The following is a 14,062-nucleotide window of genomic DNA, read 5'->3' as shown; positions in this document are numbered from 1 at the left end:
TAAAGATCTAAGAGACCTATTAGAGCAGCCTGATAATAAGGAGTTACAGTAATCTAGTCTAGAGGTAACAAATGCATGAACTAGTTTTTCTGCATCACTTTGAGACAGGATTTGCCTGATTTTCGCAATGTTACGTCAATGAAAAAAGGCTGTCCTTGAGATCTGTTTTATATAAGAGTTAAAAGACAGATCCTGGTCAAAGATAACTCCAAGGTTCTTAACGGTAGTGCTGGATGCTAGAGCAATGCCATCTAGAGAAACTATATCGTTAGATAATTGAATTCGAAGGTGATCTGGGCCTAGTAGGATAACTTCTGTTTTTTCAGAGTTTAACATTAAAAAGTTACAGGTCATCCAGGTTTTTATGTCCGTAAGACATGCTTGAAGTCTAGAGAACTGGTTAGTTTCGTCTGGCTTAATTGATAGATACAACTGGGTATCATCTGCATAACAATGAAAGTTTACTGAGTGTTTTCTGATAATATTCCCCAAGGGAAGCATATATAAGGTAAATAAAATAGGTCCAAGAACAGACCCCTGTGGAACTCCGTGACTAACCCTGGTTTTCATCGAGCTTTCATTGTTTACATATACAAACTGAGATCGGTCTGATAAATACGACTTAAACCAGCTAAGTGCGGTTCCTTTAATGCCTATAAGATGCTCCAATCTCTGTAATAGGATTTGGTGATCAATGGTATCAAATGCAGCACTAAGGTCTAGCAATACAAGTACAGAGACAAGTCCTTTGTCTGAAGCTATTAGAAGGTCATTGGTAATTTTCACCAGTGCCGTCTCTGTGCTATGATTCACTCTAAATCCTGACTGAAAATCCTCAAATAAACTATTGTTATGCATAAAGTCACAGAGCTGATTTGCTACTGCTTTCTCAAGGATCTTAGAGAGGAACGGAAGGTTAGATATAGGTCTATAGTTAGCCAACACCTCTGGATCTAGAGTAGGTTTCTTAAGAAGAGGTTTAATTACAGCTAGTTTGAAGGCCTGTGGTACATGGCCCGTCAGTAAAGACAGATTGATAATTTCTAATAAGGAGTTGCTAATTAAAGGTAAAACTTCCTTAAGCAGCCTAGTCGGAATTGGGTCTAAGAGACAGGTGGAAGGTTTAGACTTAGAAATAGTTAAAGTCAATTGTTGAAGGTCGATGGGAGAAAAGCCATCTAAATATATTTCAGGTTCTACAGCTGTGGATCGATCGGTACTGGTTGAGGGCAGTAGATTATACATTTTTTCTCTAATAGTTAGAATCTTATCATTAAAGAAGTTCATGAAGTCACTACTACTGAGGTTTATAGGAATACACGGCTCAACAGAGCTGTGACTCTCTGTCAGCCTGGCTACAGTGCTGAAGAGAACCCTGGGGTTGTTCTTATTTTTCTCTATTAATGCCGAGTAATAGGCTGCTCTAGCATTACGGAGTGCCTTCTTATATATTTTAAGACTGTCTCGCCAGACTAACCGCGCTTCATCCACATTGGTGGAACGCCATATCCTTTCAAGTTTTCGCGATATTTGCTTTAAATCGCGGGTTTGAGGATTATACCATGGAGCAAACCTCCTTTCTTTTATTAGCTTCTTTTTTAGAGGAGCTATAGAGTCCAGTGTCATTCGCAGTGAGCATGCAGCACTATCAACAAGATGGTCAATCTGAGACGGACTAAAGCTAGCGTAGGAGTCCTCTGTTATATTGAGCAATGGTACTGAATAAAACCCTGAAGAAATCGCTTCTTTAAATTTAGCTACAGCATTATCAGATAGACATCTAGTGTAGAAACTTTTGCCTAATGGCGTACACTCTGGTAGAACAAATTCAAAGGTTATTAGAAAATGGTCCGATAAAAGAGAGTTCTGTTGAGAGACAATTACATTTTCTACTTCAATACCATAAACCAGAACAAGGTCGAGGGTATGGTTAAAAGAGTGAGTCGGTTTATGTACACACTGACAGAAGCCAATAGAATCTAGTAATGAACCAAACGCAGTACTAAGGCTATCATTATACACATCCACATGAATATTAAAATCCCCTACAATAATAACTTTATCTGTCTTAAGGACTAAACTAGATAAAAACTCTGAGAATTCAGATAGGAATTCAGAATACGCACCTGGTGCACGATACACTATAACAAATAAAATTGACTTTAATGCTTTCCCGCTCGGGTTTGAAAGACTAAGAACAAGGCTTTCAAATGAGTTTAATTTAATTTAGGTTTAGGGTTTATTAATAGGCTTGAGTCAAAGATAGCTGCTACTCCACCTCCTCGGCCTGTGCCTCGAGGAATATGAGTATTAATATAACTTGGAGGAGTTGATTCATTAAGGCTAACGTACTCTTCATGACACAGCCAGCTTTCAGTAAGACAAAATAAATCAATATGATTATCTGATATTAAATCATTTACAAGTACACCCTTAGATGACAGAGATCTAATATTTAAGAGTCCACATTTAACTGTCCTGTTTTGATGCACTGTTGCATCGGTTGCCTTAACTTTTATTAAGTTATTTTGTATAACTCCTCTTCTGTTGACTTTAAATAATTGAAGTGGCCGTGGGGCAGACACAGTCTCTATAGGGTTTTGGGTGGGTAAGTGGGTGGGTAACTGCTCCAAAGGAAGCGCAGAGAGGTGTGAAAGACTGCGACTCTGCTTCTGCTTCCTGGTCTGAACTCTGGGTCATGGATTAGGTCCACTAATGAACTGGGTCAGATTTCTAGAGATGAGATCCGCTCCATCCAAAGTAGGATGAATGCCGTCTCTCCTAATCAGACCAGGTTTCCCCCAGAAAGTATGCCAATTGTCTCCGAAGCCCACATTGTTTGCAGGACACCACCTCGACAGCCAGCGGCGGAATGATGACATGCGGCTATACATCTCATCATTGACCAGATTAGGGAGAGGGCCAGAGAATACTACGGAGTCCGACATCGTCTTTGCGTACGAACACACCGATTCCACGTTCAATTTAGTGACCTCCGAGCGACGTAATCGGGTGTCATTACCGCCGACGTGAATAATAATCGTACGGTATTTACGTTTAGCCTTAGCCAGCAGTTTCAAATGGGATTCTATGTCGCCCGCTCTGGCCCCGGGGATGCAGTTAACTATGGCCCCTGTCTTCGCTAACTTCACGTTTCTCAGAATGGAGCTGCCGATCACTAGAGTTGGTTTCTCAGCGGGTGTGTCGCTGGCAGGGAGAAGGGTACCGCCAATAACCCAGGTCAGGTTTCAGCGTGCTGATATACCAGGGCCCACTTGATGGAGAGGAAAAACCGGTTAGAAACGTGAAGCGGTTGGTGGTGCCCCGTGTGCTTCGACATAGAACTATGCTTCCTTCGGACAGTCACCCAGCCTCCCTGCTCGGGGGTTGCCGGGGGACAGCTAGCAGGAGCTAAGTCTGGTTGGCCCGCACCGACTACGGGGGTGGGCTGGCTAACTGCAGTAGCTAACGACTGAGCTTCAATGGTGCGGAACCGGGCCTCTAACTCACTGAACCTCTAACTCACTGAGCCTCGCCTCCAACCTAACAAACAAACTACATTTGTTACATGTACCCTTATCAGTAAAGGAGGCAGAGGCATGGCTAAACAGAGGCATGGTCAGTCCTGTGATAGTCTGGCAACCTGTCCAGGGTGAACCCTGCCTTCACCCAATGACAGCTGAGATCGGCTCCAGCCCCCCCGCGACCCTTAACAGGATAAGCGGTTACGGAAAATGAATGAATGAATGAATGAATATCGAACTTTATTCATTGTGAGGACTGTGCAGCAGTTGCAGCACAAAGTAGGAAAACTATGTAGAGTGTAAATCTACATAATACCAGATATGCAAATGATTAACGGCGTCATAAATAAAAGCTGGTTAACGTAAGATTAATCCAAATATACACATTGCAAAAAAACAGTTAATAGTAAAGACAATAGATATGTATGAGATATGACATATAACTGTGTATGTACAATATCAGATATCCGGTCAGGTAAGTATATGTGATTAATTCAACAGAGGACCAGCTCTTTACCTTTTTGGAGGGGTTATGGGAATTTGCCTATCCAGTCTACATGAGTTTAATGGACTTGGAGAACCTGGCTCCCTCACTGGTATCAACTTAAACCATGTCCCCCGGAGTCCTGTAGGGGGCACTGTGAGAATATGGGATAGTGGTGTTGTTGCTACAAGTCCAATCCGGCCCACCTTGTATAACCAAAGTGAGAGCTGTGTCCGTATAATCTGTACAAAGTCAAACATGTTTCTAGTGGGTGTCCCCAATTTGGGGACCTCAGAATTTGGTTTCTGCTCTTTGCAGATGATGTGGTTCTGTTGGCTCCACCATACCGTGACCTTCAGCATGTGCTAGGAGGGTTTGCAGTCGAGGGTGAAGCGTTTGGATGAGAGTCAGTACCTCCAAGTCTGAGACTGGTTATCTGTGTCCCCTGGGATCTCTGTGAGAAACAAAATGTTTCTCAAGGCATTGTATGTTAAGACATTGTTGTTGCTTGCCTGACTCCAGTTAAGTATGTGAGGCACGTGTGAAGCATCAGATGTCTAAACAACAATATGAGGTCTTGGTTTATCAATTTCTTTGCAGGGCTACAACAAATCAGTGTGAAGTCCTGTGCCAGTCTTCAGTGTATTTTAGCAGTTCAGTTACAACGAAACTGAAAAGGAAACTTTACACTGTACACCTGTGTACGGAACTGATTTTTTCTAAGCGCAATTTCAAATTAGGTTTCAACCCAAATATTGTACAGACACCTTGACTCACACTATCATGCCTCTTCTGCCACCTTTGCTCCATGAGCTTTGTGCTGTGCATGGAAGTACTAAAGGGAGGGGGAAAGACCACCTTAAGGTCAGAAAATACTAGCAGGTTGCTTGCACTAGTCTTTGTGCTATCATGAAAAACATGTATATTTGCCTTTAAAGCGCTTGTATGTATGATTTGAAAATTTCTAACATCAGTGATCATTTTCATGTCAAAATGTTAAGACCTATGGCTTTAAATCTGCACCAATCACCATTTCTATATTATTAATGGTTTAAAAGAGATTCCCATGTGACAGTCACTGCTCAATGCATCTCAGACTCATGCATTACGCTGTATGGATTGCTATCAAATGAATTTGAACAAGCTTCATGTTAGTTTGAATTTGTTTAAACTTGTATCCAACAGTCGACATGAGTAAGTCAACTCTCAACCCCAACCGGGAGCCAGGAGGAAGGAAGGGAGGTTAACATTTACCCAGTATGGGCAGCGTTCTTCAACTAGGACATTTCAATTGAAACAATAACGGTATACTGAATGATTTATAATTTTTATTTACTTTAATGTTTACCTTGTTCAATCTCCAGGTGACCCTAACAATTTGTTGATAATATGTGAAATACTAATCTGGAAAATTAATGCCTGTATGTGAAAATTATATTTCAATCATGAAACCTAATAGGAAGCATTGCACATTATGCTTGTATGGTAATAGAAATACATGCTATTTGGTTGTACACTTGCCCATTGGAGCTATTCTTATTCAAAGTCAATATCATAGTCTCTAGTGTTTTTGTACTAATGCTCCACCAAAAGGAAAATTCAATGTGAATATAACAAATGCCATGAGTTTGTATAATCTCTATTTTTCAAGTGATATGAATATACATTGTCTAATACAAAGAATATGATGTTAAGAATAAAAAATGTGGTTTCTCAACTAGGTCTATAAAATAGAAACAAATGTATGAAATGTGTGAAAAAAATAATATGAAATTGTATCAATACGATTATGAACTGTAAAACAGTACTGTCCTGCATACACATAGTTGTTTATCCTAACATGCAGATAATTGCTGCTTGTTTTCAATACATTTCTTTGAGTTATGGTTTTATATCATCTTTCATGTTAATATAACCTTCATATTTACAGTAAAAACCTCTCAATTTGACATAACCGAGTGTACTGTTTAGGTGACCTTATATATTACCAAACAGTGGCAGTTCAGTTACACCATGTATACTTTAATAAAAAAGACAGAGTAGACCCAAGACGTTGATCTTTATTGTTTAATGACATGAGCATTCAGTGCAAATCATTAGAGGATGTTACACTGCATTATATCTGTCAATGAAAATACAGCACAAGTTCAGAATGGAAGAAGTGCTTATCACTATATCAAAATGCCACAAGCAGGTCAGCCTCATAGAGAATAAGGTACTTTGTAGGAGAGTGGAGCTGTTTGAAGTAAATAATAATGATTATCACAGGAAGGTTTCTGCATATCGTGACAACAGGTAATGAGCCAAGGAAAATGTATAACACAAATAAAATGTAAGAGGGGACTGCACATTGTTCTGACGGCCCATTAGTATGAAACCACATTAGTCCAGTCTGTTGCATTGGACCAAAATCCCATTTGTCCCAGGGCTCGTTATCTCGAAAATAATCGTCCATTACTCGGAAATTAAAACTCTCCGTAAAACAAAAAGAAGGAGATGGCTAATTATTAGGTAGGATAACAACTGGCAAAGGCATACCATTTGGCCTCTTATTACTCGTTGCATTCGTTGGTTTTAATGGTTAGATTTAGGGTAAAAAGGCTTGCGGACGAGTTCTGAACAGTTATGGGCCGTCGGAACAATGGACTGGCACCTGTATGGAAGCGTTTTTCTGTTGGCCTGTACAAAGTCAAGCATGTTGGTTTTAGCAAAACTATTCTACAGATATAATGACATTTTTTACATGATTCCCTGTCAGACCATATGTTAGTGGTTACTTTGAGGCAGGGACTTCCTATCATAACATATGTTTAGTTAAAATATGATATATGAAAAGACATAGAGCCATGGAATTAAATGATCTGCCTAAGTCATTTAGGCTGGTGAAATACATTGCTTTTATTAACTGCTTTACAAAACTTTCTTTTACAGGAAATAACTTTTTTAGATTCCAATACGATATGTTATCTGCATATGCTATGGAGTTATTATTTAATTATTTTACTCCTCTAGAATTGAATTATTATTTTTAAGTATAAAATACCTTTGTATATATCGAACTGTTTTCTTCAATGAAGGTTATATTATAGTGGTAAGATATATATTTGTCAACCTTTACCATTAGGAAAAAGGTATTTAAACATTCAAAATGACAGGTCAAAACTCAAAGTTTCGAGTTTGCAAAATCCCCTCGAAATATTTTTCCAGAAATGATCATTCTGAAAGCTGATCTGAACCAGCTGTAAAAGAAAGCATAAATAAATGGATTGAGCATTGAATTTGACAGTGCAAGCCAGTTCAGGGTTTCAATCACAGCAATAGGTGTAACATCGAACGTTAAAGGCTGAAAGACGATACAAAGAAAGTACGGAGCCCAACATAAGAGAAAAACTCCCAAAACAATAGCCAGAGTTTTGGTGGCTTTTCTCTCCATCTTACTCACAGTTGCTCCAGACTTTGTGCTCTGACAGGTAGTGTTCTGAATGCTGATTGCATGTCTCTGTCTCTTTGCAACAAGGAAAATTTTCCGGTAGAAACTAAGCATTATAATGACTGGGATATAAAAGGAAAAAATACACGCAAGGGTGGTTGATATGAGACCATCAATTAAGCAACTTTCTTCACATTTTCCTTGATTAAAACCTGCAATTATGATGCCGATGCCAATCAGAGCAGCAACTCCCCAGCTCACTAGGATCATGATCCCAATGACATGATCATTTACTTTACTTTTATAAGTGAGAGGCTGACATACTGCGTAGTATCTGTCGATAGAAATACAGCATAAGTGCAAAATAGAAGCTATGCTCAGTGTAACATCAAAGCTTCCTCGTACTTTACAAAACAAACCCTCATGATACCAACATGAAGTTACAGTGAATGCCATGCTGAAAGGGAAGACTAAAACTCCTACAAGCAGGTCGGCCACAGCCAGAGAGAGAATGAGGTAGTTAGTAGGGATGTGGAGCTGTTTGAAATAACAGACGGATATTATTACGAGAAGGTTTCCACATATTGTGACAACAGACAATGCGCCGAGGAAAACATATAATAAAACACATATTATGGAAGGGTTGCTTGTGAATAAGTTAGTTGTTGTATCTGATTCGTAGCAGAGATGTATGTCATTAACAGTGTAATTCCTGTTGTCAGTCGCTTCTTGTTCCATGCTTCTGCACAGATTCCTGAAATATTGAAATATTAACCAATTACCCTTAGGACAATTTCTAAGTACTTGAATATTTACTTTATCTATGTGTAACCACAACATCAATTTTCTTAAGAAACAAAGTCATGAAGTCAAAATAAGAAAAATATTTGATGTTTATTAAGTTTCATACCATACCACTCAAGTTAGATGACGCATCAGTGTGAGGTGTGTGTCCTAATTCTCTCTGCTTCTGTGCAGAACCTTTGGACTTAATCAATCCCCATCTAATTACCATAATTATACAAAAGTCTCCAGTCCAATCAGATAGGACACACTAGATTCATCATGTGATATGAGGTATAATACACTGTGTGTGTCCATGAGTCTGTTCTGTAACATTTTAAAGAACATTTTTGAATGAACAATTTATTGTTTACTGAAAGGCTAATGTAAGATATACTGCACTTATAGAAATGAAATGAACCTAAATACTGCAAACTTGCACAATAAAATGAAGACGCTAAAATATCATCCATCCATCCATCCATCTTCCGTAACCGCTTATCCAGTTAAGGGTCGCGGGGGTGCTGGAGCCGATCCCAGCTGTCAATGGGCGAAGGCAGGGTTCACCCTGGACAGGTCGCCAGCCTATCACAGGGCTGACATATAGAGACAGACAACCACTCACGCTCACATTCACACCTACGGGCAATTTCAGAGTCATCAATTAACCTAAGCTGCATGTCTTTGGACTGTGGGAGGAAGCCGGAGAACCCGGAGAGAACCCACGCTGACACAGGGAGAACATGCAAACTCCACACAGAAGGTTGTCTGGCCCGGGAATTGAACCCGGGCCCCTCTTGCTGTGAGGCGACAGTGCTAACCACCGTGCAGCCCTCTAAAATATCATGAATCAATGTATCCAATTCATCATGAAAATAATTAGACACAATTATATGAGCAAAATTAAACAAACGGTTAACTCCTCAATATGCCAAAAGAGATAAAAAACACTCAAGAATCCAAGGCACAAAGGGACATTTTAAATACTCAAAAGACATAAACACATTTTTTGACGTCTTCATTCAGATAATGTATCAATTATTAGGAAAGATAATATCGAACTTGGGTTCAATTCCCAGGCCAGACGGCCTTCTGTGTGGAGTTTGCATGTTCTCCCCGTGTCAGTGTGGGTTCTCTCCGGGTTCTCCGGCTTCCTCCAACAGTCCAAAGATGTGCAGTTTAGGTTAATTGATGACTCTAGAGTCATGTGGATGTGAGTGTGAATGGTTGTCTGTCTCTATGTGTCAGCCCTGTGATAGTCTGGCAACCTGTCCAGGGTGAACCCTGCCTTCACCCAATGACAGCTGAGATCGGCTCCAGCCCCCCCGCGACCCTTAACAGGATAAGCGGTTACGGAAAATGAATGAATGAATGTATGAATATCGAACTTTATTCATTGTGAGGGACTGTGCAGCAGTTGCAGCACAAAGTATGAAAACTATGTAGAGTGTAAATCTACATAATACCAGATATGCAAATGATTAACGGTGTCATAAATATAAGCTGTTTAACGTAAGAGGAATCCAAATATACACAATGCAAAAAAATAAAACAGTTAACAGTAAGGACAATAGATATGTATGAGATATGGCATATAACTGTGTATGTACAATATCAGATATCCGGTCAGGTAAGTATATGTGATTAATTCAACAGAGGACTTTTTTGGAGGGGTTATGGGCGTTTGCCTATCCAGTCTACATGAGTTTAATGGACTTGGAGAAGGCTTAAACCATGTCCTGTAGGGGGCACTGTGAGAATACGGGATAGCGGTGTTGTTGCTACAAGCAATCCGTACCTTGTATAACCAAAGTGAGAGCTGTGTCCGTATAATCTGTACAAAGTCAAACATGTTTCTAGTGGGTGTCCTCAATTTGGGGACCTCAGAATTTGGTTTCTGCTCTTTGCAGATGATGTGGTTCTGTTGGCTCCACCATACCGTGACCTTCAGCATGTGCTAGGAGGGTTTGCAGTCGAGTGTGAAGCGTTTGGATGAGAGTCAGTACCTCCAAGTCTGAGACTGGTTATCTGTGTCCCCTGGGATCTCTGTGAGAAACAAAATGTTTCTCAAGGCATTGTATGTAAAGACATTGTTGTTGCTTGCCTGACTCCAGTTAAGTATGTGAGGCACGTGTCTGTCAAAAAAAATGAAAGGGATTGAATGTCGTTAAAGTTTGTGATTGGGGAGGGTGAATTCATTTACAATAAAGCTGTGCACCCCTTTTGGCAGCACTTAAGAAATGGATGCCAAAATTGCACTGGCCCAGGTGATTTCCATATCCTCACTAGCCATTTTTCCATTCACATATATATATATATATCCACATTTTGAGGCAACGCATTAGATAAGCTGTATGGAAAATAATAAAATGTGATAGAACTTCCTCAATTGCGGTTCAAAAAATGTGTTTAGGCTTGCTTTAAGTGGATTATGCCTTTTGTGGCAAGTGAGTTGAGGTGCTAAATGGATTATGGAAAAGCCTTTGCTAAATAAATTTTGATGTGGCGAACGTTTAACCCACAAGATTGATCAGTTGTTTATGCTGTCGCAGTCTTCTCCATGAAACATGGCTTATCCTAACTGACATGAAAGAACAATGAAAATTTGGCCAATTTAAACACATTTCTAATGATCTCTCCACATTTTCACTCATAAATGGTTAGATGGCCAAGGAGTCTACTTCTTCTACTCTGTTTACTGATGGATTACAGTCATGAATAAACTATTGCCAAAATTTCAGACAAATTTTCACCTTATTGTTGTTTATTTACTCGACACCAGTTGATTGAAATGTGCATAATTCACACATCCATTTTTGCAACACTTCAATACTTTACTGAGAATTTGCTTGACAATTTAATAGGAATATGGCTTGTGGCAGTGGGCGTGGTCTGCGCTCAGCTGCAGGCGAGAGAGGTGGGGGAGTGGTTCATGGGAACAGTGCCGGGGTGAGTTCAATCAACACGGCTATAACATGGTGCTAATCAGGCTGAATGTATTTAAGCAGTAGCAGGCGGGAGTTCGAGAGCGACAGTCACAGACGAGGAACGGACTGAGACAGAGCGAAGCCATCAGAGAGGTGGCATTACGGAACGAGACCGGAAGCCATCAGAGAGGTGACGTTACGGGAACGCTGGACCGAGTGCGCCCGAGAAGCCGGGCAGCGAAGCGGAGCGCACGACGGTCCGCATTGTGTGGTGTATATTGGATGAAATAAATATACCTTTGTTAAAAACCTACCCACTGAAGCCGTGTCTGTGTTGGGGAAAACCTACGGTAGTCGAGAGTCGGCTACACTGGCGCTTAAACGGGGACCTCAACACGGTGATGACAGAGCAGCAGATACAGCCGGTGGCCCAGATGCTGGGGGAGATCGCGGCCATGGCCCAGACGGATGCTGGAGCACTCCACAGCCCGGAGATGCGGGTCCCCGCTGTCCCGGGGGCGGCGGCTCCACCCCCTCCGTCACCGCTCACAGGCATCACGCTCCACAAAATGTCCACGGAAGACGACCCACAGACCTTCCTGGAGATGTTCGAGGGGACGGCGGTGGCGTGCGGGTGGCCGGCGGCGGCGTGGTCCGTGCGCCTGCTCCCCTTGCTGTCAGGGGAGGCCCAAACTGCGGCGCTCGGCCTGCCAGCGTCCTCGCGGGGAAATTTCCAGGACATAAAAAAAGCCGTCCTTGATAGGACGGGTTTCTCCCCCGAGGACCACCGTCGCCGGTTCCGGGGCACGAAATGGACACCCACCGACCGTCCTTTCGTGTATGCCCAGCTGAGGGACGCAGCTAACAGGTGGCTACAGCCAGGGGAGTCTGATGGGGAGCAGAAGATGCTGGAGAGGATCTCTATTGAACAGTTTGTGGAGGGCCTCCCGACTGGGACGTCGGAATGGGTGCGGTGCCACCGACCTGGGGACTTGGGGCGGCCATTATCCTCGCAGAGGATCACCTCGCCGTCCACCCCGGGGACAGGGAGCGGGGGGTGGACATCAGCGCCTGTCCGACCGACTCCTGCTCCTCGCAGGAAGTTCCTCACCTCAGCCTCCCTCCATCGGCCCCCACAAGCTCATGCATTTCAACCGCGCAATAACCCTCCCTCTGTTTCCTCCCATCGCCAGGCTCCAGGCGCTGTTCCCAACCCACAGGGGGCCCCTCAGGCATCAGAGCAGGAGTGTTGGAGGTGTGGGCAGCCCGGTCACTTCCGCAGAGAATGTCCACTGATGGAGGTCGGCCAGGTGATCCGGGTTGCCGGCCCGCCAGCACCCTCCTCCGGTCGGGGGGGACATACAGCGTTCCGGTAAGGATTCAAGGGGGTGTACACCAGGCTATGGTGGACTCGGGCTGTACACAGTCCATGGTCCACCAGAACTTGGTTCGGCCCGGGGCGTTGGTAGAGGCAAAGTGGGTGGAGATAAGGTGTGTGCATGGGGATGTTCACAGATATCCTGTTGTGTCAGTCGAAATTAAACACAGGGGCAAAACGCATAGAATTAGGGCTGCGGTTAGCTCCCGCCTTGCACACCCACTGATTTTAGGCACAGATTGGTTTGGGTTCCATACGTTAGTGGGGCAATGTGTGGGTGTGCGATCGCGACCGGCAGGGACATGTGGGATGTGTGCTGTGCTCAGTGGTGATGCGAGGTTGTCCGACGCTGCTGAAGGGGAGGGGGAACCGGTGGTGCCCTCACAAGGGGCCCCGCAGGTTCCCGAAATACACTCCATGGAAGATTTTCCACTGGAGCAGTCTCGTGACAATACTCTACGCTTTGCCTTCGACCAAGTGATACAAATTGATGGTCACATGGTACACCCTGACACACCACCGACATACCCACACTTTTCATTGATTAGGGATAGACTGTATAGAGTGAGTCATGACACTCAGACTGGGGAAGATATTACCCAATTGTTGGTGCCGGAAAGCCGTCGGGAAATGGTTTTCCGGGCGGCTCATTATAACCCAATGGCTGGGCACATGGGGTATGACAAAACACTAGACCGGATAATGGCCCGATTCTATTGGCCTGGGATTCGGGGAGTGGTGCGCCGTTGGTGTGCCTCTTGCCCTGAATGCCAACTGGTAAACCTACCGGCCATCCCAAGAGCTCCATTGCGCCCATTGCCACTAATGGAGGTCCCGTTTGAGCGCATTGGCATGGACCTCATCGGGCCATTTCACCGGAGCACTCGAGGATATCGCTTTGTGTTAGTTCTGGTGGACTACGCAACGCGATATCCTGAAGCAGTGCCGCTGCGCACTATCTCTGCAAAGAGTGTTGCGCAGGCACTGTTTCAGGTCATCTCCCGAGTTGGAATCCCGAAAGAGATTCTGACCGACCAGGGCACCTCGTTTATGTCACGCACATTAAGGGAACTATACGGTTTATTGGGCGTCAAGGCAATTCGGACTAGTGTTTACCACCCACAGACCGATGGCCTCGTGGAGCGCCTGAATAAAACCTTGAAGTCCATGATCCGTAAGTTCATACACGATGATGTCGGAAATTGGGATAAGTGGCTTGACCCTCTGTTGTTTGCAGTGCGGGAGGTGCCCCAGGCCTCCACAGGATTTTCTCCCTTTGAGCTGCTGTTTGGCAGAAAACCACGTGGGGTTCTGGACCTAGTTAAGGAAAACTGGGAGGAGGGTCCGAGCCCAAGCAAAAACGAGATTCAATACGTCCTGGACCTGAGAGCAAAACTCCACACACTGGGGCAATGTTCACGGGAGAATTTGCTCAGGGCCCAGGAGCGTCAACAACGCCTGTACAACAGAGGGGCTAGGCTGAGACAATTTGAACCGGGAGATAAAGTACTTGTATTACTTCCCTCTTCCAGCTCC

The 14,062-nt window shown here is 43.4% G+C and overlaps 1 protein-coding gene across 1 annotated transcript; it reads right to left on the bottom strand.

Annotated features, from left to right (window-relative positions):
* Positions 1–7,171: 7,171 nt before the first annotated feature.
* LOC129106883 (trace amine-associated receptor 1-like) lies at positions 7,172–8,176 on the bottom strand. The gene has a single exon (XM_054618152.1). It carries the CDS (start codon positions 8,174–8,176, stop codon positions 7,172–7,174), a length of 1,005 nt encoding a protein of 334 aa, XP_054474127.1.
* Between the last annotated feature and the right edge of the window lie 5,886 nt (positions 8,177–14,062).

Source organism: Anoplopoma fimbria, chromosome 18, assembly GCF_027596085.1.
Source record: "Anoplopoma fimbria isolate UVic2021 breed Golden Eagle Sablefish chromosome 18, Afim_UVic_2022, whole genome shotgun sequence".
Lineage (NCBI taxonomy): Eukaryota > Metazoa > Chordata > Actinopteri > Perciformes > Anoplopomatidae > Anoplopoma > Anoplopoma fimbria.
The sequence above is the reverse complement of the archived record's forward strand: the minus strand, read 5'-3'. Positions and strand labels throughout refer to the sequence as shown.

Excerpts from the sequence above, each read along its gene's own strand:
- LOC129106883 (XM_054618152.1), bottom strand. The coding sequence starts at position 8,176 with ATGGAACAAGAAGCGACTGACAACAGGAATTACACTGTTAATGACATA.